Here is a 27,066-nt window from a genome sequence, read left to right as displayed (position 1 = left end):
AAAGGAGCAGGGGCCCCTCGACCGTCTGGGTGGTCCTACCGCTTCAGTTGTGTTCCGACGCGCTTCAAGCCAACACTAAGAACACTATTTCTGATCCACCGGTGTCTGTTGCCCGGCGGCCGGCCTATCGAAAAGTAACCTTGCAAATTACAGTGCTACTTTCGCGGCATCCGGTAGCGCCAGTCGACTGACTCATCGATCGATCAATAGCGATCATCGATTCAAGGATCTGTGATAATTCCGCTTTGTTTTGTGCCTTAATTTCATATCGTGCTATAATGTTATCCGCTAATTAGCGACGGTGAATACGAGGAAGAGGGGAAATAGCGATTAGTTAAGTACAATTATGGCCGAACAACTCATCATCTGTCATCGAAGAAGCAAATAGATTTTGTCTACTTTGTTGCAGTCTCATAATCTAAAATTTATAGAGACTTTCATTTAAAACAAAAGTAGATATGCACATACATATGTCGGTAGTGATGGACGAACAACTTTAAATAACACAAATAACAAAAAAATTTAAACGATAGTCTCAATTTCTCGTATCAGAGAGATAGTGGAAAAGACGCATCGCTGGGACATGAATACTACAGAAAATTTCGTGGAATCTGTGGAAAAGACAAAACGACAGGAATAGTTCTTTTCTGTTCAAGCGGAACGAGCCAATAGCAAGGTGCGAAGAATGGAGGATGTATAAGAAACGATAACGACAAAGTGGCACGGAGTGTAATCAAATGCAGGTTTATTTAGAACGGCTTTGATAAAGTGGTTAGTGCGAAAGCGTGGATCGGGCCAATCATACCTGATTGCCTGGACGTGAGTTGTGCGAACCGAGGCAGAAAGAGAGGAAGAGAGAAGCAGCAAGAGAAGAAGAAAGAAAAGGGAGAAGGGAGAAGGAGAAAGAGAGACGAGAGAGGGGAGCTAGTCCGTCCACCACCGTGGCTCGTTGCGCATGTTGAGAATGAAGACGTCTCGTGCCAGTGGATGTTACGTGCCACGTGATTCATAGTAGCGTTTCCCGTCCTCTTCATTTTGGGCAATCAGTCGATTGCACTTGTTCTCATTAAACCTCTGGCAAATAATCGAAATATGATTTCGTTGATAGAGTGGCTACGATTTCAGAAAAAGGTTAGTACGAATTGCACGATTTATCGTCTTTTTCATCTTAGTTTTCTATGCATTCGAGAAAGCGCATGTGGTGGCGAGAAATTTGATTAAACGTAGAACGAAATATTTTTAAGTGCAATAGTATTTTTAAAAAAATAGCAAACAGTTTTGATAAATTTAGATAAATTCCGGAAGAAAACGTGTTCGGAAAGACACAAACTGTTTTCTAGTAAAGTTTTCCCGGTCCCTACGGATGAAGAAAAGGTTTTAATGTTTTGGACCCTTCTGGTCCAGGTATGCGCATCGACCATAGCTATTCAGCATTTTTTTCTTATTCTTTTCTAAGAGTTTTACTCAGGTGTTTGGGCTTACCAGGCCCTCTACGTCTAATTCCTAATTTCTATTCCTGAACGTTACCGTACGAAGCTTTATAACTAAAAGCCATATTCCGTCGCTTTTTTGAACTCGCAGTCCTAGTTTTCGAGCAAGAAATATTTCTATTATTGTCATGGAGATGACTGCGCACGTTGAACATGGAGAGTACCGGAAAGAGTACGGCGTTGAATCCGTATCATATTAATGACCCGTCGCGTTGAACGGATTTACGAACGGATGCCGTTTTGAATATTTTACTGAAATCTGTGTACCGCAATAATTTATAGTGTTTCGAAAGCGTGTGTATCGTATAAGTTCTTAAATGTCCTATCAACAAAAAATGGAGGGCCTACGAATTCCAACTTTACAACTGTCGTTATAACTCGGTGAAAGTGCTACGAAATTATGACGAACAATACATAGCAAACGTTTTTGTTGTGAGTTTTTTTTAAACGGTGAAGATTTACGAGAGACAAACAAAAAAGTATAAACAAAAATAGGCTTTATAAATTATAAAGACATATACAAAATCATAATAATAACGTACAGAAAGATATAACAAAATATAAAAACTAAAAATAAAAAAATGAAAAGTAACGTTAGCTCTACCCATTATTATCTTTTCCATTGAGACACATTTTATCTGCTGTTAAATATCCTTTTGTTATTTTTTTTTAATCCTTTCTAAATCTTCATTTGATATTTGGAATTCTTTTTTCCGGAAGATAATGATAAAACGATTGATGATAACTGATGTATTTTGAATTTTCAACTTTCATATTTTGCTTGAAATAAAACTGAAAGAACTGATAGGATTGTCATTTATCACATCCACTTTAGATTTTTCTTTTAATACAAAATCTTATTATCTATTCATCGTTTTTTGTAGATTTTAAAATCTACAACATCAAATATCATATTCAATTCTCAATGACTTAAATAATGGAAGGTCTATCCAAGCTGTGCGAACCAACCAAGATGACCGTGAGTTTCACGGATCCACGGCGCATCGCGAACGTTTCGTCCTGTAATGGAGGAACCACTGGTGGCAAGAGGCTATCGTACAGACGGACGGACACAACGCGGAGAACCAGTTCTCTCATTTCATTGCGTTCGTTGTCCGATAATGACGCATAGCGTGGCGAGCTGCGTGCGGCATAACGCGCGTGTGAAAGCACCGCGACGCAGCGCAACGCGCAAGAGCAAACACTACACGAAAGTGTTCCTCCGTACGTCCTCCCACGTTGAACCCTGAATATAAGATCGAGAGAGAATTATCCCGACCCGCAGATACTGTGGCCGCTAATTTACGGCAATCACGGGATTTTCGCAGACAGGAGGGCAAGAAGATCGCCGGTCTAACGAGTGCCGCACGGCGTGTTTGAGAGGCGAGAGAGGCTCGTTACGCGATTACCGCGCATTTTTCGTAAAATCGAATTTATATTTGTGGTCTGGTCCAAGCGTTTACTCCTCATTTTCTTATTTATTTATATCGCGTACAGTAATCGCGACAGTTTAAAATGTAAATACACATAAATAATTCTACATACGCAAAAATAAAGAATAAAGATAAACAGATTCGTACAAATAATTTTCAAAAATAGTGAAAAAAAAAAATTTTTTTTTAAGTCAAAGGTTATTTATTTTATTATGTTAGGAATTTTACTAAACTGCAGAAAAAACACGTTATCATTTTCAATCGATCTACAAGTGTTTCAATATCATTTTGATTTAAATGATGACTTAAATGACGAATGCACAAAATAAAATTTGCAGATCATTATAGAGAGTTTATATCACAAGAGTACACATTCAAACAAGACATTTTATATTGAGTGATACACATATGTAGATGTCATATTCAATTCTAAAAAAAGAAAATTTTATCATTATATTATACCATTTTTTAATAATTTGCGAGTCTTGAATTTGATGCAAACACTGATTAAATTTTTGTTAATAAAAGAAATTACTTCAATGAAAAAAATTACTTCATTTCGTTAAAGAAAACAAACTGTTATGTTAGATATTATACGGGACACCCCGTATAGGCACGCGCGCGCGTGTAAAGATGTAAGGATACTCTTAACTCGCGCGAGATATACGGCGATCGGCGCCGTGTGTTGCTCGAGTAATTAGCGAACGCTTCGTCTGTGTAGATGTTAATAGATGCGTCTAATACGGCTATAAATCAGCGAGATAATGTTAACGGCCGAGATTACGTTGCACCGAAAGTAAAGAAAGTGTAGCGAGGATAATCAGTAACCAAGATTATCCAACACATCAACGGGACGCTCATTAATTTGCTCCGTTAAAAAATCCGCAAGTTTGCATTAATATATTATACATGACACTTCATCGATTTGTTCATAATGCGGGTATCGTAAATAATACTCTTAGCGACGAACTTATTTCAATCGTGAAAAGCGTAGAACAATGGGTAGATTGTGCAACGAACCGCGAGAATAAATTCGACGAATAAATTACAACGAGAGGTGACGCTGTACAAAGCGGTGAGAGTAATGTATATATAAGTCAGATCAGATAAATATCCAAGGCGATCGAAACCGCCGATAGGGATAGGAGCTGTTGCGTTAGATACGACATCGCGTGAAAACAGCAAGCACGAAAATACAAGCGTTTCCCTATCGGCGATCGTGAATTTGAAAATTTGACACATTTATGCACGTGGCTCGCCGTACTATCAGAGAACGATGACTTCATTCGCGCCAATCGCAACGTAATTCACAGTTGCAATTGCACGGCGGGCAAAGTGAACGCCCTCGACCACCGTTGTCGATGGCCGAGCCTTCCATATCGCAGCCGCGGGAACTTTGATTGGACCAGAGACAAGGAAAAAAAAAGGGGGGAGGCTCAGCTACGTGATCAGATACGATTCTTCTTAGCGGCCGTAACTCACAACCGATCGATTCAATATAATTGAGCTTGAATACTAGCTATCTTCAGAAACTGCAGATACTACCATATAATGATTGATAATGAGAGAACAATTCGCGGCAGGTTGTCTGCGAATCGTAATCGTTACAGTTTTCGTATTGCAATGAACTAGGCTTACTCATGTCGAGGACGGCATGCGAGACAAGTCCGTTCTCGGGGTTTAATTCAATTTGAAAACCTGCTACCTCGCGGAGTGAACGGTACTGCTACGTAACGATTAATAATGAGATGAGACACGCGAAACATGAAAGATAAAGCGGGGTCGTCGGCAACTTCTCACTTGCTTGCGGCGTATAATTGTAAATTTTTATTTTGTATTTTTTATAAAGAACAACGCAATACAGAGAAAGATTTTTGGAAATTTATTATCCAAAATGGATACACAATCTTTGATTGCGTTATTACTACGTTAAAACAACTATCAAGATTAGTTTCTGTTATCAAGTGCTTTCAAATTGAAAGACAGTTACGTAAATTTTTTACGAAGTAATAAATGCTTATATCGGAGAAATTTGTGAAAGTTGGCCGTCAGACATGCAGACGAGACCGAGAGTATTGTGTTTTCAGGGCGACAAAGAGCACCGAGCCGATCCTGAAGAAGCGCGACGGGTTGTTTGCTCTCGGTCGGATTTTACGGCTCCGACAGGCCAGGCCGGACAATTACTGGTTGTTAAACTCTGCGCCGGCAAGGCGATCGCAAAAGTCAGCGGCCATGCCGGGACCACCGGCAGCTGTAACTGCGCCGCTCTGCGAATCTCAGTATCACCTCGCGTCGGTCGTCGCTTTTGTCTTTAACAAAATTATTAATAGAAAAAAGAAAGCAGATCGCAAAGGCGTGCGCAAAAACGCCAATGCCAGGATATACGTTGTAGAGGCATCCTCCTCCTTTGAGGCCTGAATGTTTCGCCGTCAAGTATTAACGAGGGTGGTCAGTCTGAAGAGACGGGCGTGCAGATCCCGCTGGCTAAGATTCCTGCGTTTCACGTTGCGGCGCACGTTCATGAGCCGCGGAAAGAAACGATGAAGAAATTACGCATGGGATGTGCGATGCGGATCTCTTAATTCTGACGAGACAGGCGCGTACGGCCACCCTCCGCCCCCTCCGGTCGAGTCGTCCTCTATGAGCGGACGAGGCATGCTCATGTCTGACGGACAACCCGCAATTATCTTTACTAAACTAGAGATCTCTACGTGATTACACGGTTACTCCGGTTATAGTTTCGCGTACGCGGATCCCCCCCATCCTCCCGATCGAATACACATCTCTCGCAACTTGTAACTCTCTTTGAATACGAAGCACGATCGATGTAGCATGAAGGGGGAACAAAAAAAATTCCCTTCTCAATCTACACCGGTTTATCATTATTTAATGCTATATTTCCAGACAGTTTATGACGTGTGGTGATGGACTCGAGACACAAATCACTTCGAATATGTAAAAATTTTTTAAGTCTTAAATGTTTGAATATCTTGAAGATTAATTATCGCGACATCACTAATGTTATATAAGCCAATATCCGCACTAATTTCCTCAAAATTCAAAAACTTTCAATTTTAAGTAAAATCTGAAGTAACTCGAATTTTTATACAACATATAACGTTTGAAATTTTCGAAAAAAAAAAAGAATTTAAACGCTCATTGCACGATCTGTAATAACCGATTTAATGCAGGAGGAGCGATAAACATCTGAACTTACTAGTCTTCAGCGTTCAGTTGATTCGTCAAACGTACTCCTCTCAAATGCAAATAGGACTGCAGAGAGACGATGGAATGAGTTCAACAGGGCGTTAAAAGATCAAATATACGTGTTCCTACCGGGCTTCTCTTTCTCTCTTTCTCTTTCTTTCTTTTCTTCAATGACTTAACCAGTCTTTAACAAAAAGAGAACGGCACGTGCAACATCAAACGCGACGTACTCACGATTAAGCTGTATGCAAACATTCAAGCATTCGCGAGCATGCTGTCCGCGATTTAATTTCACCGCATTGCAAACCATCCGCCCGGAAATCCATTCGATTCACGGGCATTGTCGAAAATACGCGTATGTAGACGAACGACCGTTTGCGACTTTGGACAAGTCGACAGAATGGATTCGACGACGCGTCGTTCAAACTACCTGCGACACCTCGAACTCCTCGCTATTGTTTCTGCGCTCTCGTGAATAAACGACGCGAGCCGTACGCGGCTAAGACGGGGCGTGTGCTATTACAAAGCTACTCCGCCTTGACGAGAGAAAGGGTTGATTGCTACCCAAAGTAGTCATGAGCCACTTAACGTGTGTCCCTACATTTAAAGAAAGTGAAGCGAAAAGATCGGTTAACCTGCCCCTGGTTGATTGAATCAATCCAATTTAATATGGCAGTCAATCGAGAATGCATACCGTGTTTTTCATCTCGATTTTTTCGCTCGAAAAGACTCGCTCAGCGATAAATGAGTGTTTAGATTTTTATATTATATTATTCATTATTTATACGCGTGCTTAAACATAATGATTTAAATTATTTATTTAATTATATTAATTATTTATATCATAATTCGAATTAGAAGTTTGTTTTCTTATTCTCGTACGTGTTAATGAAACATCGACGATTTTTGTTTTTATTAGATTCTATTTTTATTCCGTTGTTACATATGAGTTTGTTGCATTGCGTGTACGCATTAAGAAAAAAATTAATACAATCGAGTACTTATTTTTTTCAAAGATTCTATCAAATATTTAGGTCTGTAATAAGTTAATTTTTATAAATACAAAAAACTCTTTATTTATTTAATCCTTTAATTAATTTTTAGCAGATTAAAAAAAGTAACTGCCGAAGTGGTAAAAAAGAGACAATTTTTATAAATCAAGAATCGATTATTCAACTCGATGACGCGTTTGCGGTTTTTCTCTTTTGTATGAAAAAAAATGCGTCTCTCCTTTTGGTCTTCCGTCGCCGCCGCTTGACAAATTTCCATTCCCAACGGAAAGAGCTCATCGGAGCGTGACTGAGTCGATGCGACAGGATCGACGCGCTTTATCGCGCGACAATATGATTATTTTGTATAGCCACGCGAGTCACGTGAGGAAACAGAGGGTACGTGCGAAAGCGTTGCGGAGGCAGGAGGAGGTCGGAAATCGAGGTACCACAATGAGCTGCGGGAGTCCCCCGTTTGTTTGCCAAACAATCGGCGGCTCGATTTGATTGTGGTTAAAATAACGGAGCAATAACTGGAGAATAAAAAAAGTCGGGCAATCGATTCTGATAGGTTTTTTTATCGTAGAATTCAAATCTGAAAACAAAAATAGTAAATTAGCTGTACTTTTTAAACAAGACATCAAAGGTGCAAAAAACGTGTTTTAAGTCATTTTTTTAACGGGCAATAAAAGAACAATGAAAAGTCTTTAAACCTTCAAATTATAATAGGATGAAATAAAAGTCTAAACCTTGCCGTTTTAAGCTATAGATTACAATTTTAAAATTATTAAACTTTTAAATTCTTTTAATTTGGAGGACTTGACAGCAATTTTTTATACAAGTACGCACCGATTCTGCTACATGTTTTGCCGCACGCATTATTCTTTCCGTTCTCCAATTTTTTTTTTGCTGAATTAATTATAACTCATTTCAAAGCAAAGTTAAGCTATCTTTTATCTTAATTAAAAGATTCTAGGCTCTCCTGTTATTTTTTTGCAGATGCTCAAATATGATCAAAAACACTTCTTGCACTTTAACCCCCTTTATTAAAAAAAACTACAGCCAATTTAGTATTTTTTAAGCCAGTTCATATTTGGTGCACCCAAATTAGTAAAAAATACTTATTCCCTTGAAAACAATCTAAAATTTTGTTGACCAATGTAATCGGCCATTCTTCCGTGCGGTCGAGTAAAAAGATGAAGTCTCTTTAACAAGAACACCCCTTCGATCGAATGATCGAGCCAATCGGTACCGATTGTTTTACGATATCGCGAATCATCGATCTACGTGCTGACTAATTGGAAATACTTGTTTCGTGACTATTGCAGTGAATATTGATACACGAGCGTAAAGGAGGTATTTCAAGTTCCGTCGATGAGGGGCTTGTCGTTTATCGCTTAATCATCACCAGAGAACACAACGACTCCTAGACCACGCTAACGCCGCGCGTTTAACGCCAATAATCCTCACACACGCGCGCACGCACGTAACTCTATCTCGTCTCGTCTCTTCATCCTCCGTCCTCTTTCGCTCCTGCCGACAATGCACCAGCCGCTATAAATACATGCGTACGCGCGCGCGAGCGAGCGCGAATACGTCGCGACTGTCGCCACGTGTGAAGCAGAGGGTCTCTTTCGCCCTGTTCTCTCTCGCTTCTTCCCGACGTCACGACGTCTCGCTCTGTTCGGCCATCGTCGTCGCTCCTCTGGATTTTGCTCCACGTCCTCTGCGCCTTTCTCGCGCGAGACCTGGGAGGAATATTCCTGGTCGACATTTTTCTCGTAGGAATGCGGAGTCGTTACGTTCGCGAGGCGTTACGATCGAAACGCCCGAGATGTTCTGTACCGGTTTCACACATGCACTTGGGGAAGATTCTCCCGTCGGGAATTCGAGATCGCCTCGCATCATTTCGCCAAGTCGGAATCTCGAAGGTTCGCTAATAAGGCTTAACACGTCGACGGTCCTCCCGTTTAATCAGGACTGAAACGTGGCGCGGATGATGAACCCAGATCTCAATGCGTCATGTCAGATTTCAAAAAAAATTCCTCTAATTAATTACATTGATAGAAACGACAGAAGCCGGGTTAGAACGTGATTACGTCCGACCGGAAAAGCGCGTTTCATGATAAGTGTTAGAAAGAAGAGGCAAGAAAAGAAAAATGTCAGCCGGCAAGATTACAATTTTTTGTTGATGATCTCAGTGCTATAATAGACATGTTGCGGTACCCTAATCGAGCTACCGTTTCGACAGGTCTTCCACGAAGAGCTACGATCAAAAAAGATTCAGTGGGCATAAATTAAAGACGGCTTCTGAGTATAAGTAGGCGCTATAATAGATTCTACTACTAGGCCTCGTTATCGCCTTTATTTCCATTTATCTTCTCCTGACTCTAATACGCGATCTTATACTTCCTCGTTAAAGTATTTCTACAACAATCACCGATCTGCCTGAAACGTTAACTCATCGCAATGTCTTGCGATCCTCTCTGAAAATCAACATGTTCTTGTAGAAAGTCGCGACTTTAATCTTGGGTCATCTTAGATTGGAACTTGGAATAAAGACGAGAAGAAGAGCGAGTCGCTTCTATCTAGATAGTTGAAGCTATATAACAACCGATCAATCGCAATCAAAGCTTCACATCTGATCGGATGTGTTAGCTAATTCTTCTTTAGGAACATCACCTATGAACATCACAGACGCGTCATCCTGGTCCTTCTTGAAGACCCCTCGGGACGAATACTCGGGCACGAGGATACCCGAAGTAACACGAACGCAATCATGAAGACGAAAGTATACGCATGCGCACACCCGCGCTGGAGGAGCACTCCGTCGTCGAAGCAGACATCTCTTTGTGTTATGGGGTCCAGTTCTTTCCTCGTTGTAGGAAAGGCTTCGAGTCAGATTCGAACCTGGTCGATTTTACTAACACTTGGAGACTCTCTTCTAATGACAAAGTTTCTTATCGTTATTTAAAAAATATTAAGAACGAAACATAAATTACTTTTTGGACAGGCATAACGATGCTTCCTCATTATCTGTTCTCTCCCATCTTCTCGACTTTCTATTCTGTACAATAAAGAAAAATAAACAAGAAATCTCGCGACCTTTTCATTAGCGAAGAATATGATAATTTTGCTCGTAACTCTAAGTCTCCACAAAGATAGCAGCGTTGATCGCGTGGAGATCGGATCGTAATCGTTGCTACCGGAACACGAATGCAGGAACGGCCGGTAGGTCGGACCGACAGGAACGTGTACGCTAGTTAGTTAATCGCGCTCGTGTTAGTAGCCGCAGGTAGGCCCGTCTCCACGGGTGCAGGATGCGCGCGGATATACGGAGAATATAGGGCCTGACCGAGGGAGATACATATTTGTTACGGGACGATGTCGCTCCTCGGCGCGGACGTGATTCGCCTTCGCGATTCGAATAAAGACCTCCGCTTGGGTGACTTCGTTTCCAGGGTGAAGCTCGCCTGGAATCGCGAACATGTCTCCAATAGGAAGACGGCGATTGACGGTCGGCTTCGAATGCGTCCAGCATTCAATCCCTGTACTCTTTTTTTTCTTTCCTCTTTTTTTTTCTCTCGATCGCGTGTCTCGACTTGGTAACTACCTCGATAACGTTCCATGGAATAGCGGTATGTTTTCACTAATTGCGTAATAAAAACATGACTTTCTCAATCCAATCGATATATTAATGCTAGTTTATAAAAATTATGTAAGACATAGCTAAAACGTTGTGTAAAACTATATTTTTTAAATTATCAAATTTTTAATAGTAATTACGATAAGCAGGGAATTGACTATCGTATTCACTTGTGTTATTCTTTACAATTATATCGATGTAATTGTTTTCGAATTAACTTCGTTGACACGTTTTGCGAACACGATTGACTTCCATAATAAATAGACATTCAGAGAAAATTTCGAGGTGGAGCTCGTTAGGAATGGAAAATGCAACTTCAACAACTACCAATCTTGTCGATTGTCCAAGAATCTCCTTAGACACTTTTGTCAATCAGAATTTAATTGAAATTCTGGTAAAGAAGATACCACTGTCCGATGCGCACGAACTCGAATGTCGACGTTCGCCGATTCGACGTGTACTAATTAAGTCTCGCATTACCGACGCATTGTGCGCTGCACGAACGAACTAATTAACGGTGAAAAAAAGACATCGCGCGTGCCCAATGCATGCCTTGGATTTATTTGCCCGCGTCAAATGATTTAATTACAAGGTGTGTGCGGGTAGCGGGAGATAGCGGGGATTATATACGCGAGACCGCCGAGTATAATTCGTCGGAGATCGCATCGGAGAGTGGATCGTAAGTTCTCGAGTTAAGTGAAATCTGGGAATCCCCGGCAGGGATAACGGCGCCCCGTCTTGCGCCACCGATCGCGCATCGATCGCTACTCACACCGTGCACGCCGGTAATTACTCCAAAGGGAATTTCGTAATCTGCGCCACGCGCTTAATCGGTAATTAAAGTTTAAACACGCAGTCGCCGCCGTACCCCTGCCATGTCCTTCCGTCTTCTGCCTCCCTCGTCTCTCCGCGTTCTCTCTCTCTCTCCCTCTCTCTCATTCACTTACTCACTCACTCACTCCCCCAGTCTTGTATTCTTGACATTACAGTGTGTTTTTTTTCACAATCTTTACTAGGGCACTCATTAGAGGAAGACCGGCGAGGCGGAGGGGAAACCCGGTCGGTTCGTAATTAGTGGCACTAACGAGGGACGCGCTTCTTGCGACGCATGTACACGCACCAGCGTACATTGCCCACGAGGATCAATTTTCAATTTTCTTTTTTCTACGGAGAATATCTTTTGACTTACTGACTGGATTTTCAAATTAAAAAAAAAAAAAAACCTCAAAACTTTCGTCTACCTTCAAAAACTGCAAGTTTTTTTCTAAACAGTGAATTGAACTGTTATAACATTATTTCTAATAGGTATACGTTTAGAAAGTAGATTAGGGTGCATTGCAGTTGTTTTAAAGAAATAACGAAATACTGTAATGTAACGTATAGAATTAAGATCCGAAGTCGACCGCGATGCAGTCTCGATCGACCAGCCCGAGAGACCCTCGGCAGGTTTCACCTGTTCTTTTTTCCCATCTCGAGTGCTATCTCTTTTAAAGGGCCCAACGCACACATAGACACTCCTAGTCCAACCGGTCCACAGATACAGTCGTACCACCGTGTTCAAGGTGTTCATGGCGTAGCCGAAAAACGCTGTGAGAGTACATAAGGAAGAAGAGATAGAAGGAAGGAGTAACGAAGATAGATATACTTGTGTAGAAGATATATGTATATATATATGTATATACATATATGTATATCTACGTGTGTATGTGTATATATGTATATGCATGTATATGCATGAAACAGAGACGAGACACTGGCGTAGCAGAATTATTTATGATGCCTGATAGAGACGCGGTTCCGAGGCAGTGTTGTCTAAGAGGCAGGAGGCTTCACGCACCGGCATTCCTATCTTCTTTCTTGTGCTCTCCCATTCTTTCCCCCTTTCGCTGCCTCTTCCTCTGCTCTTCTCGCTGCTCGCCAACTTTATCCTCCTGCGCACTCGTCAACTTTCACATCTCTATAGCTTGAATCGGCTTAATGACGAACAGGCTCGACGCGAAATGCGAATTGTGTATCGCGTGTTGTTGTAAGCACAATTCTAGACGTGCATCATTGAGAGGAGCCCTTGTAGAGTCAGTATTGTGACATAGAGAAAATACGCCAGCAAATAGAGAAGCAGTTTCAACTAGATGTCATCGAAGATATCACTACTTTCTCTTTTTAGATTTTTATATGCAAAGAAAAGAATGTAAACGTTTTATGCAAACATAGAAAACTTGTTCAAAATTTTACGAGTTTTCTTTGATGGATACTTCTCTCTTCCTTAATGTTCATTTTTGTAAATATTCAATTGTAAATTTGGTTATAGCTTAAATTATAATAGAAAATCAATGCATCCAAATTGACAACAGTCGGTACACTTGTAGTTCTTTTCCCTTTCGAAACGGTACCATTGTTAGAGAATGCATGATTATTTCGTAAATAGTATGAATCACCTGTCTTAAGCCAGTTATACATATGTATTGGCGAACAGGGCGAAAATGAATACAAGCGGATAATGACGGTTAAGTGTTCGCCCACGGGAAAGTTATACAGGTTGATTTTTAACGGTCAGCTTGTACACGCTATGCTTCGTGTCGAGACGGCATTCGTCTTCTTCTTTTTTTAACGCATTTCTCGAACACCTGCTCTCTATCCAAGTAGATTACGTTTCCATAATAACGGAGGATAAGTGAGAAATGAGCAATGACAGTTAAAAACATGGTTAGCGCAGAAAACGAATGCTTAACTATTTTTTAAGGTAATAGTAATCATCACGTTTATGCATCATCAATGATTCGTATTTTCATTAACGCATTTAACGTTTGTCATTAATTGGACTTCGTTTGAAACAGCTGGATTTATAATATAAATGTGTATAATATAAATGACATTTTCAAGGCTAATATTATTAATTAAACATTATTAATACATACACAGAGAGAAAGATTTCTTTAAATCTACTAAATCAATTTATTCGACTATTCCAAAGAATGTATGTATTTCTTTGCTTCTAATAAATTTTATTAAATCTATAGAAATCTATTTAAAATTTATTAAAACCAAAGAAATAAATGCTTTGGAATAGTCGAACCAAACTGTTCATTAAATTTAAAGAAATCTTTCTTTCTGTGTATGTGTAATTAAATGTGTCAAAAGATTAATTATAAATATGGTATAATACATATTATAAATACGTAGTACCTTTCTAATGCACCGCAATATTTGTTTCCTATCATTTGCAAGACCCCTGCAAGAAATTCTTCGTAAGAAATTTCGTTTCTCTCAACGGAAAGAGGAAGGGAGAACAGCCATCCAAGGGAGTACATCCATCGTACGGCGGGCGAGAGCCTCCGCGCCGCGGTTGCCCCGCGAGCGTAATAACTTAATTACGCGATGCCGCGGCGGGATAACGTTCGGGTGTTAAGCGTGGGGGCCACAGAGGTTAAAGCGGGAGGCCCCCAAAGTTCCCGCTCGCGGAGCAAAGTGAAGGAGGTGGGTGGACGGGCCACTCCGGACTGTAGATACTACGAGAAACGTGGGCGTCTTGCTCTTTGGCCCGCGGGAAGTTTTTTGTGGGGCGGACAGAGCCGCATTCTCTTATTTATTACCCGGAATATTAAGTTACCCACGTTATACCACGGGGCACCGTAAGGCCCCCATGGATCCTCGTAACTATCACCACCACTATCACCACCACCACTACCAGCAGCAGCAGCAACAACAACAACACCGACATCGAGGAGCTCTGCGCTTCTCTGCATCGTTCCACTCTTGTCGCTCCTCCCCTCCGGAGATCGTGGATGCAGAGGGCACGATACCCCGTAGTGCTCTCCGGCTTCACCGAAGGGTACCGCGGAAAGTTTCGTGGGAGGGTAGGCACACGGAGAGAAGCTATCGCGGATCGGGGATCTAAATTGATTTTAGATCTTGGAACTCGATTGGCGTCCGCTACGAGTAACGCAACGTTAATTAAGAGAGACCGCACTGCCGTCTCAATACAGGTGGATCCTCGTATTACGAAATTATGACTCGCTGTTTTCGCCACCGGTGTTCCCGTCCGCGATGCGTTCGCCGCGCGAAATCTAACGTGTACGCTAAACCTGGCACGAAGATATTTATTTTGCATTACAATCAAAATATCAACTGTCGAAATGTAATCAAATTTTTTTTTAAATAGAGATATATAATTTCGCATAAGAAATCGATTTTCCCTTCAGGAATGGCACGTGATCGCGGTTAACCGCAGGTTCTGTAACAAAAACAGCAAGGCTACGGAGCGAGGTGCATAATCGAATCGACGACTTGTCACGACCACGATGGAGACAATGTAAAATTTAAAGAGAGACAGGCGGCGGTAAAAGACGCAGGTGGAGGAGGAGAGCGATGGCGAAAGCGAGGAGACGGGATGAAACTGTGCTTTTTGCGTGCACGATGTGGCGCGGCGGCAAGACAGGACCAGGTATACTACTCGCGCTAAGGTCGGAATACGAAACAAAAAGAAAAGGGGGGGGGGAAAAAAGAAAGCGGAGGAAGAGAAGCAGGCAAAGGGCCTAGGGTTCGCAGCCTGTTTCGGTCGTTCATAAATCCTCCACCTTAGCTTCGTCCCCCCCCTCCCCTCCCCTCCACCCTCCTTTATCCCTCTTCCTTTCTTCCCTCTCGCGCTTTCGCACACGTTCGCACATATGCGTGCGCGCGCAAATGCAGCTGAACACGCACTACGTGCCACGGCCCACCTTACTTTCTTATCCAATTTCTTATCCCTCTTTCCTTTTTCCCTGCCCGTTGTCCACGTCATTATAGTCCACGGCCTCTCATTTGTTTCCCTGTCTAAGCTCCCATTTTGCAACGAATTGGGGGGAGAAGTCACCTACACAATGTCGGACAGAAATCGGAGAATGAAATAAAATACACTCTCGATATGGCGTCCAAAAAAAAAAAAAAAGCGGGATGTGTAGCAATGACAGAAATACATGCGAAAATTGCGAACCAAAGTGCGAGCAAGTTCAATGGCCTCGTATCATCGTTATCTTTTTTTCTTCCCTTGTGTTACTTAGGCTTTGCAAAATCAAGCACTTCCTTTGTCGACTGATCGGCGCGTGTAACGTATCATATTATACAGGCTTATCTTCACATAGACAGTTTCGTCGCTGCGCAAATTATCTGTTGTTTAATATAAAGATGACTCTTTGGCTGCTTCTTCGAACGGATCACGTGACGAGATAGCAAAATAATACCTTTCACTCTCGCGATTATACTGTAAATATATCCTATTCTATACATTTACCGAAGTCATACGCATCCCGCATTTATATTACGCCGTGTGTGATTGAGTTGAATTGGCTAATATTCATATGCGACTAATTCGACCACTACCCCCAGTTAAATAACATAAATCCGATCCTCGTACGCGATTTGCGTATCGGTCCCGCATGCATTTCCGGCGATCCGTCGATCACAATTATACACATCTCGCTGATTCAATTACGGGAATGACTTTACGACGCAGTTTTCAGACCCCGATACGCCCCTGGTGCTTATTGCGCGAGTTGCATCCGGGGCCCGTGCGCACAAGGTGCCCGGCGGGGCCCCTGGAACTCGCGTTCACGATATGTATCCGCGATACATCGAGAAGGTGATACGCGCTCGCGCTCGCACGCGGATGCTCGTGTGCGTTGGTGCGTTTGGTGGTGGTGGACGGCGGAGGTGGAGGTGTGTCGACAATCAAGATTACGTGGGCGGATACACGCGCGGCCCAGCGCCGGCGGCCTGGCAGCCCTGTGTGTGCGCGTCCCGACTCTTCTTATTCCACCTCACTTTCTCCCTTCCTCTTCCGCGCGTCCCGTTCTTCCTCCAGCGCCCCCGGCCAGATCCTGGGATCCCCTCTGGGTCCACTTCGACTCGCTCGCCACCGACGCGTAGCTCGCGTACCAGTCCCTCCTCCCTCTCTCCCGTACTATTTACAATTCGCTCGGTATCGCGTGCAAGTGCAAGCATCGAGCGTGCATCTTTGCTTCTATATATCGAATCGTGAACCGGCTGGCTACGACAATTCAGAATTGACTCGCTGTGCCTTTGAAGGGATGCTCGCGTACGAAAGAGATGTTCAAATAAATATTCTAGAAAGTATACACAAGTGACGACTCTCGCTCGAAGCATTTCGCTAATTGACGAGGCTATATGTATAAGCATCTCAGACTAATAAATTCAATTAAATGATTTAACAAAGAAGAACTTGAGTTTCATTATTCAATCAGTCGGTGCAGCGAAGCTGCATGGAAAAACGGCTTTGCTAAAATATCTAAAAATTTAGCTGGACACAAATTTTAAGAAATTTTATTAAATCAAAATAATAAGGCTGGATTCTTAAACTGATTGCTAATTAAATTATTTGCAACATTGCTCATCATGCTTGAACATCCATTATAATTATTTCGATGGTCCAACAAAAATTGTTTTCACACACACAGATCTGTATAATTCGTACTTGTGAAATATTCATAACTTCAGCAAAATCGTACATACACAAATTGTACATACATGTTAGTGTAGCCTAATTAAATCGTAAACGTATGCCCGCTAATTAATTTTGAAATTTCCGATTAGAATCTCTCGTCTGTGGAACCGTGGTCCAGTGAAAGCCGTCCTGACCTTTTCCTTCCCTCTTCCCTCCTGCCCTTCGCGCTCGGACACGTCATGATGCGTTGGTAGTAGAGAATGCGAACGAGATAAATTCATGAGCGCGATGTGTGTCCTCACAGCCACGTAGCCGCGTGCTTCGATCGACCCGACCATGTAAAATGTAAAGAGGGCTTTGCGAGAAGCGAACGAGGGGAGCGCATTTTATTAGCGCGCGAACGGGTAACGTTCCAGAGGAGGGAAGTTGGAAAGGGGGAGCCTTGTAGGTTCACGCTTTTGGACCGATCTTGCCTCGCGCGAGCACACGCGTGCGATTACAGCGTCGTTTATATGCGGCTCTTTTATATCTAACGAAATCAATAGGGTAAAAGAACATAAGGAAGGGCCAGATGAGAAAATGTATACGTAACGCGAAATTGAACTTTATTAAATTAAACCTTTATTTGAAAATTCGTACCGTCGGAAAAATGAATATTCATCAAGCGCAAAATACTTCAAAATATATGTACCTTTTACAATCTTGCTCGTTTTATCACAACAGCATATGAAAATTTTGTCTTCAATTATAGCAGAACATTAAAAAACTTTTATTTAAAAAATTCATTTCGTCTATTATGAGACAAACAGCATCGCGAGTAAAGTGACTTCACACATTCGAAAGTAATGTCCTGCGCTACAAACTCAATATAATTGCCTTTCGTCGGCATTGCCGGTATAGATAATTATCCTATATTGTGAGAGGAAATTGGAGAGCGAGCGTAATTTCAAGTGGACGGAATGAAGTGTGGCGTCGCGATAAAAAAGGGGCTGTCCGTAGTTTTGTGTCATGTTCGCGCCATGTTGTACATTAGGCGTGGGATATACGTCTCGCGTCGAGCCGACAGCGGAGATGAAGAGAGAGACGGGCAGAGATTCGCAGGTAATTGTACGAGGCAATCACGTGCACGTTACGGCGTTCTACTTAAAAAGCGTGATAAAACGCAGTAGCTCTTCTAACTCTCTTTCCCTCTCTCTCTCTCTCTCTTTCTTTCTATGCGGAAGGGAAGCAAAAAGAGATGGAATAGGGGAACGAGAGGCCGGAGCATATTTAAAATCTTCATCACTGAATCAAAAAATTTTCCTTGACGTTTTCCTTGACACAGAGAAAATCGAGAGGATATTCGAGAGTGATGTATTCTCATCGTAATTCAAGAAGAGACAAATTTTTCTAAGTAACGTTTGGAAACACGGATATAAAACGAGTCTCGCTTCGGGCTTCTTCGTGTCGATAAACGTCCTTCGATTCTCCGTCAATAGAGTCATTAGTCACGGCTCTCGATGTACCCACCATATTCGTCTACCTGCGGCCCTCTACGGATGCCGATCTTTCCTGTTTGTACGATGAGTGCATTCCGCACGTCATTCGTCTTAAAGCCCTTGTCTACTTCGTTATGTTTCATATTTTTCAAAAACATTGTTCCCTTCCCCCCCCTCTCTCTCTCTCATATTTTCCAAAAACTACTGAATATTACATAAATATTGCGACCAGTATGCCTCATTTATTATGTACTACTGTATACAATTATTGTAATTCTTATAATCAACGCGCATTCTATATGTACATGATAAAATGTGTGTTTTATATAAAATACATTTTACTGAAGATGAGTTTTACATTTTTCATCTGTTTCTATATTCAAAAGTGATTTCAATAATCGTGATCTCGATAATCAACAATTAAACGTTTCCAAAAATATGTCTGTAAACAAAAGATATTATTTCGAAAATATTAGTATACAAGAAGACAGGTAAAATGGTTTTTTTAGCGTTACTTTTAAAAAGCGTTACAACGATGAATAATGCAAGTTGCAACGTGTAACATTTTTGCGCACAAATTACTTCATTAGTGGCGCCTGGTTGACGACAACAACATTACTTGTCTGACTCGCATGTCGATTTTACCGAAACTTGAAAAGGCAGACATGACAAAGAAGCGGCAGCATAGTTTCTATGTTGCAGCCGGAACCTTAAGAACAGGGAATTGGAAAGCGTTACACGTACGAAACCTACGAAGGGACGTATCCTTGTATAATCGAAGTCTACGAGCAAATCGCATGTTTCAGCTGTGTCGGCACTATAGAGGCAACAAACGTTCATTAAAGAAGCGTCAGCTATAATATCCTGTTACAGAATAAACTGTTTATGGTAATAAGTCATTTGTGGCAGCACGATAGAATGAATATTTGACAACATGTAACATCAATGCTTATCTGAACAAATTTATATAATTTATGTAAACTCGCTAGAAAAGTGGAATAAAAGTATATTTTGTATTATGAAGTAAGTAGCGACAATTAATAAAAGTTAGAAAATTATTTGTCAGAACTAAAAAGCATTTTATTTATTATAGGGAAAAAAAGATTTTGCTGTAGTATTAAAAAATTTAGCTTTGTGAATCTGAAAATGATTTTTACTACCTGTGCATCGAAAATGGTCCTGTTTTTCACGTGTCACTTCACACTCAAGAACCAACATTTCAACGCACAGGTAACAAAAAATATTGTGTGTTACATGTGCGAATCGGCGATTTCCTTTCGTGGGGGTGAACGCACTCAAAGAAAATAATTGACTTTCCTCACTAATAACACAAATGTCTATTGTTAGACATCGCACATCAAAATATAATAATTATAGAGATGCTTAAGCTGATTGCTAAAAAACTTTATAGTATCGCTCATCATGCTTAAATGTCCTCTATAATTATTTTAATGTCTAAATTACTTTCAGATCTATATTTAACTAAATTTATAGATACTTTAGCAAAAAATCGTTTTTATATGAATAATTAATAAACTGGTTGATTATATCTCGATAATTTGTGAGTTAAACAAGATATAAATTTTTAATAGTTTTCTTTTTCGATATTTGTTACTTTACGTGCGTTTAGTTTTTAATTATTATAAATAACATTGGTACACTGCAATTATACTATCTGTTGAGTAGATTCTACATTGGAGTCCTTTTGCAAACATGGAGGATACATCGAGCAGAGGTGGAGATTGGTCGAGAACTGCAATAAATCTAGCGGTTGGTGCGATAAATTTCTTTCGCGGAAACACAAAAAGCGCATTAACGTTTCTCGGTTATGTGTTCAGGCGACAAAATTACTAACCGCTTATATGAGAACTGAACGAAGTAAAATAAAAATAATTATTTTAAAATCGAAATTTCTATTTTTGATTAAAATACTGTCTCACAGATTAATGCTCTCCATTTCGTTATCTGATTTACTGATTTAATCATAATTGTGACTAATATCAATGATAATTATCTGCAGCTTGCAATAAATACTAATATCGTATTTTACGTTAGTAAGTACAATTTCATGCTAATGTAACAACATAAACATATGTCAAACAGAAGTAGCGGCATACATTTGTAGCCTACAGTGATATCTAAATCTTAGAATCTCGGAGGAAAAATATCCTGACGCGTGCTAATAGCGCAGTCCACGCTAATTCGCGCATAACTTACGAGCGGCACGGCCTGCCTTCTACGAGGACGAATCTCCGACTCAAATGAATTAAACGCACGTACACAAGACGCGCGCTACGCAGCGTTCGAATAGCCTATAAATAACACTACAAGCGAGCATATAGTGCGCCGTTAGGCCGGATTTGCAACGAAGGCGCGGCTCCGATCGATCCGCCGCGACGTTTCGCATATCGATAGACCGGCGACCGATCTCGCGTGTAAATACCTTGATTAACGAGGCTCTGCCTGATCGTAATCGAGTTTCCCCGCGTCCCGAACTCGTCTCGAAAGCATCGCGCCCCATTCTCGAGCGCGTAATCTTATTGGCGCAAGACGCGTTTCCCAAGCCTCGCTTCATCGTCTTCACAGTCTTAGCTGTTAATGTATTTACTGTCTCTCAGATCGTACATGTAATCGACGATATAGAAATCACGCGTGTGAAAAGTCATTTGCAAACGATGATGAGATTTTTGACAATTCCACGTACGTATATGACGATCCCGCTGCACGAAATTCACTTCGGCTCGTTGCAGAAGGGTGCAAACTCGAAGGGCCTGAGGCGCGCTAAATATAAGATTATACGACTCAACCCCGCGACCCAGGCGCGTAAGCGCCAGGCGCGGAACTACATATATCTGCGTGTCCATCGAAAATAATTCTAGCCTTTAGGCCCGCGACGTTTCACGACTTTTCGTAGTCGGAGCTTAAGACATTCACTATGGTGTCCAAGTCGCCGACACTCTCAGTCGTGAAAACGTGATCCTGGCGTGGGGCCAGAATCGCGACCATAGATCACTCGCGAAGAGTGCGGAGTTGCGAAAAATTACCTCGAGCTCGGTAGCTCGAAGCTCCACCGACGCCAATGACTAAGCCACCATAGAAATCCGCAGAGGAAAATGGACGCGAATGGCATTGTTTATTTCCACTTGTCGTCACAGACTCGAAACGATTTCCACAATAAAGCTTACTAGAGAGATGATCCATATCGTCGCGCACAGCAACGAATGATGATAATATTTTTAAAAAGTGATAATATCTCAGTGTCACTTTCCCTCAGTCATTATCCTTCATCCTCCTTCTCTTCCTTTTCCTCTTTTTCATAGTTGTGTTTGAAGCACGTGCCACTCGCCGTGCAAGTCTTCGCGCCATATGGTTTTCTTCCTCTTTCCTCGTCCTCGCGACAACGCGTTCGGCAAAACAGCACAGCGATAAATATTATAATTCGGGACCTCGTGAATACACCGCACTTTCAACATCTTCTGATTGTGAGCCAAACTCGCCGTTTATGTATAATACTTTGGCTAAAGTAGAAAATAATTGCGCTACTTATCCAACCAATAATACAAGTATTAATGATGTGAGATTTCCTTCGAAGTATAAAGATTGACACAACTGTCATTAAGGGGCGTCGATTTTTTGACGAGCCACAGGATGATCGTTCGGTAAATTATAAGGAATCATTTTACACTGACTTGCGCATGTCCGACGTAGAGAGGGATGAAATTCGGCGAGGGCCTAATCTCTCTCGCCTTACCATATTGCGCAGATCGGCTTTCGACTCGCGCTTAAGCCGCATCCTTTTACCCCGTTTTTCGGCTTGTCCCTCGTACCCACACGAGCTTCTTTCTGTCGTCGTCGCGGTCTCTATATTTCTTTTTCAAGTTCCGAGGCAACAGGAAAACCGGGCAGATGGTCCCGGGCACCGCCGCTTAGCTCGCCTCATTACCACGAGTCACGTTAATGAGCTTGCGAACCTTAATTCTTCACCCAGCTTCGTCGTCCCTCCTTCTCCCCCTCCTCCACCACTTTCTGCCTTCCGAGATTAAACCGACCGAGACGTCGCGTGTCTGCCTGGCGATCACTGAATTATCACCGAAATTTCAGGTAATTCTCATCTATTCGGTAAATCTGTATTAAGCTTTATTTTTACTGCACAACTCTGCAATGAGTTTGTATAAACAGAAGAAAAGTTTATCACGGAATTAATCTATTAATTACTCTCTGTATATTAATCCAGATCGTATTAGCTTTAGAAGATATAAACGAAAAATGAACGCGAGAGTCTAAGCTTTGAAAACAAGATCAGAAAATCAACGAGATTTACCGTCATTGAGGGTCGCCGAAAAGGAATAAGCCGTTGGAATTTCAAGAAGATCCCTGCGTTTCCGAGGCGGATGGGTCGTAGATAAAGATAGATGTGTCGGTTTCCGGTGTGTCGAGTTAACGACTTGAGTTTTATCTGTCGGTGGAGGCTGCTTTAACGGGGACGAAAAGCCATGGCGTAGCAATAAGTGGAAGAAGGAAGTCGCGTGCGCGAGACGGAGAGCCCGAAACTTCAAGGGAATGGGAACAAAGACGAGTTTGAGATTTGAAAAAATATATGAAGACCGGTAAATCAAAGGAAGAAAGGAACAACTTTCCTCGCGCTAAGTACGCGTTTTTAATGTGAATCGTTCAATTAAAAAAAAAAAAAAAAAAAACATGAGATCCATGAGAATTATGTTATCATCGTCTTAGATGAAATAATATACGATTTGAATACTTTCTCCTACGATCTTTTCTACATTTTTCTTTCACTGGAGAAAATAAATCACGTGCATACGTCTCGGATATGTGTCGCCAGTTGCATGGATATCTTAAAAATTCGCGGAGTGTGACAGATGCTTAACAGTAGCGAAGGCAAAGGGAGAAAGAAAGTAGTAGAAAAGGAAGGAAGGAAGCAGAGAGCCACAGAGGCAGAACCATACCTCGAGTCATCTGGCAGTCAGCAGGATTGGAAATAGACACAGCTCGGTCTCTCTCTCTCTTTCTCTCTCTCTGTCTTCCACCCTTTCCTTGCCTTTTCTCACCACGGAAACTCCCAATGTCTGTCTCTCTTTCGGCCATTTCTCTCGGTGCGAAAAGAAAAAACGGAGAACATGAGTATGCCAAACCCAGCACAGTCGACGATGTTTTCATTGTAACGGTGTCCCCGATCCCTCTCGATTCTCTCTTAGTCGGCTTTTTTACGAGATCCATATTACTAAGCAGCCTGTCAAAGCGTTCTAATTTTTGTCGACGCTTTATTAGAGGAAATGATTAAATTGCTAGGAAAAGATTATTCGCCGAAATTTATTCAGAACGCCAATATACTTTTGTTGTTTTGTGTGAGTTAATTATTGCAATAATTACTTATTTAATAACTTATAATAGTTATTATACTTATTTAATAACTTATGCTATTAATTTACAACATTCTTTGATGTCTGGTTCAAAAGCACTACTGTGAAATACGTTTTCGCACGTTCTTGGATCTTCCGCTAGTGACACAAGAACGAAACGTGGAATTGAGAGATCCCTCGACCTGTCAACGAGTATCGTGACAAACGTTTTAACACATTCAAGTAAGCGGGCAGCCAACAGCCAGTAATCAAAATCCGTAGACACTGAGCAAAGTCAAACAGCCGACCCGGTTGTCTTTACTCAGCAAACTTGTGGAAGCATGGAGCCAATATTTAGACAGCGACCGAGTCAAACATTGTAATCCGCGTTAAAATGTTGCGACACGCGCCAATCGGCCCTCTGTCCCTGTTCCGTAAGGTGCTATTTACTTTATCATTCGCGATGTACCGTAATCATTGCCGACTAATTAGACCTGTATATTTGTCTTATGATATTGAGACCTTTTTCCGCTCTCTTCGTCTAGCTGAGATTCGTTTAACTAAGAAAATTTCATTCTCTCGTGGCTTCGAAGAAAAGCGTTTAATCTCTGATTTCAGGACCTTGATTACAAACCATCTGTTTCAATTATTATAAGTATTATTGATGATTCTTTTGTCTATTTTAAAATTCAACGCGATTCTTTGACAATAATGTGTCAGCACGATAACATGTTTATTGAGAAATTTTAAAACTAGGAGTCGCCAATAACACTTTGAAATAGAATATTTTGGACATTTTTTACAATTTTTTTAGACAAAGAATTTAATGGCTTCTCTTTTAATTTATGTTTTAATTTTAAAATCTATACTGCACATAGAGTCAATAGTATTGTAAATTTATTGATTTATTATTGTAAGATTTAAAAGATACGAATATACATTCTTAATTGTCTTAAAAGCTCCACTTGCACGAGACTGTCGTTAGAGAATTCTGAGTGCGGAAGAACTCGCAGACGTCGAAGGTAGAGGATCTTTGAAGGCACCGGACACGCATCGTTTCCCGATATTTCGAGCGTGGCGAATTGCCATCATTCAAAACAAGACGCGCTGCCTCTTTCGCGTCGGTTTGTTTCCTCTCTTCTGGACCACGGCCCTCCTTTCCCCGAAGCGAACGAGTGCGCGCATTGTGACGTCAGCGAGGATGACAAACAAAAACGCATTATTTTATCCCGCGAACAAAGTTATACTTTGATCATGCGACCGTGCCATTGATGGAAGACACCTGTCTGTGTCAAGAAGCGACACGAAAGAGGAGCTTTGACGAAGAGACACGCGCCATTTGTTCGCGCGTTCATGAAGTGTGTCGTAATTTCATCCGTCAAACAAGAATGCTTTTCTTTCTCTCTTTCTGTTATAAATCACGTCTCGGTAGAAATACGTTTCGAGTTGATGAGAATTATCGTATGCAGAGAATGAAGAATGACATTTATCGACGTCTATTAGTAATTTTTCGTAAAAACGAATTTCGTACTCTTATCTAATCGCGAGTGAATTTTTTTCGATTAACTTTACGTTAACGTTTTACAGATTATCCAGCTCAGCGGCAATTGGAACACCCGGTAACGACAGTGGAGGTGGCGGAAGTGGTAGTGCAGGTAGTGGAGGCAGCGGGGGCGGTGGGGGTGGATCTGCCGGCAACGGTACTTCCGGTGATTTTTTACGTAGAAGTCATCCCCTCGCGGAACATACGGCCTTACATCCCGCTTACCGGATCAACTACATGGACCACATCTACCATCATATCCAGGCCTCCACGCACAGTCCCAACGCCTCACTACACGGTAATTACATCGACTATGTATACACATAGAGATAGAAGTGTTCGCGAACAGAATACAAGCACTATCCGTTATCTCTTCCGTTCTTCGACGAGTCGGAAGGCCGTTCATAAAGAAGGCCCGCATTTCCGCCGGAAATCTCTCCTCTAGCGTACAAAAGCGCTTCAAACCCGATTCGTCGCTCGTGATCTGTGTCGTGGTAATAATAACGCGCTTTACTTCCCTCTTCGAGCGACAACTAGGACGGTGTCCATATCATTACTCTCGACCAATCGGTCGTTGTGTTCTATGCAAATATTATTTTCTTCTTTTTTTTCTGTTTTCAGGACTGGGTGGTTTGGGGCCCGAATACCTCTTACACGCGGCAGGTCCTGCCAGCACCCTCGCATCGTCCGAATTCCCGTTCTCCATTGATGGTAAGTCCAATAACATGTATCCTCTCTTTAATGTCCGTGCTGACGTGTGTATGTGTGACTGAGTTATGTGTGCCGTGCCTAGCTATAGATGTAGTGGCACTACCGGCAGGTAGGAGATCGACTGGTTAAGAGGCCGAGAGGCTAAAAGACGACCGAAAGGGTAAACGGGGCCTCGTTAGCCGCCACCGCCGCATAATTGAATCGACTCGGAGCGACACGACCTCATTAACACCTTAGCGCCTACCCTACAGGTTGTCTCACATTTCCTCTTCCTGCCCCTTTTTCCTCTTTCAACTCAATCTCTTTTTGCCATGTGTAATTTTCACAAACGGATGATTGCGTGTACATGTATATGGGAATATATCTGTACGTATGTAATGTATATGCGTTTTCGATCATTTTAATTCTGTAATCAGACATTTAAATTTTCTAACTGTTTTCCTAACATCGACTCTTCAAGCATTTAAAACGACGAATGTTAAATCTTTTGCAGTGACGGAAAAGTATTTCTGCGAAGTAATGATAAAAAATAATTTAAATATCGATTACTATGCATGCTCGATAAGTAAATTTAATATATACGAAACTAAGAATTGAAATAATCGGTTTTCAATTTAGCTCGCGCAGAACTGTTTGAAAGACGCTGTAGCTGCTGTGGCATGCTCCGCGTAGTAGCATCGGAGGAGCCGCGCCGATCGGAATGGACGATTGCACCAATTTACATGTCTCAATCCCATGTTCGAACTGTATGCGCGAAGAAGCAAGAAAAAAGTTGG

The 27,066-nt window shown here is 41.6% G+C and overlaps 1 protein-coding gene across 1 annotated transcript in view; it reads left to right on the top strand.

Moving 5' to 3' along the window:
• Window positions 1-27,066, top strand: part of LOC105840272 (transcriptional activator cubitus interruptus) — a 79,404-nt gene that overhangs the window by 38,064 nt on the left and 14,274 nt on the right. The window contains exons 2-3 of the mRNA XM_012687162.3: window positions 25,624-25,877; window positions 26,201-26,290. Of these exons, the coding sequence (XP_012542616.1) occupies window positions 25,624-25,877; window positions 26,201-26,290 (344 nt within the window). The remainder of the gene's footprint in view (window positions 1-25,623; window positions 25,878-26,200; window positions 26,291-27,066) is intronic.

The sequence above is a fragment of the Monomorium pharaonis genome, chromosome 8, assembly GCF_013373865.1.
Source record: "Monomorium pharaonis isolate MP-MQ-018 chromosome 8, ASM1337386v2, whole genome shotgun sequence".
NCBI lineage: Eukaryota > Metazoa > Arthropoda > Insecta > Hymenoptera > Formicidae > Monomorium > Monomorium pharaonis.
Note: the sequence above shows the minus strand (reverse complement) of the source record. Positions and strands in the feature narration are given on the sequence as shown.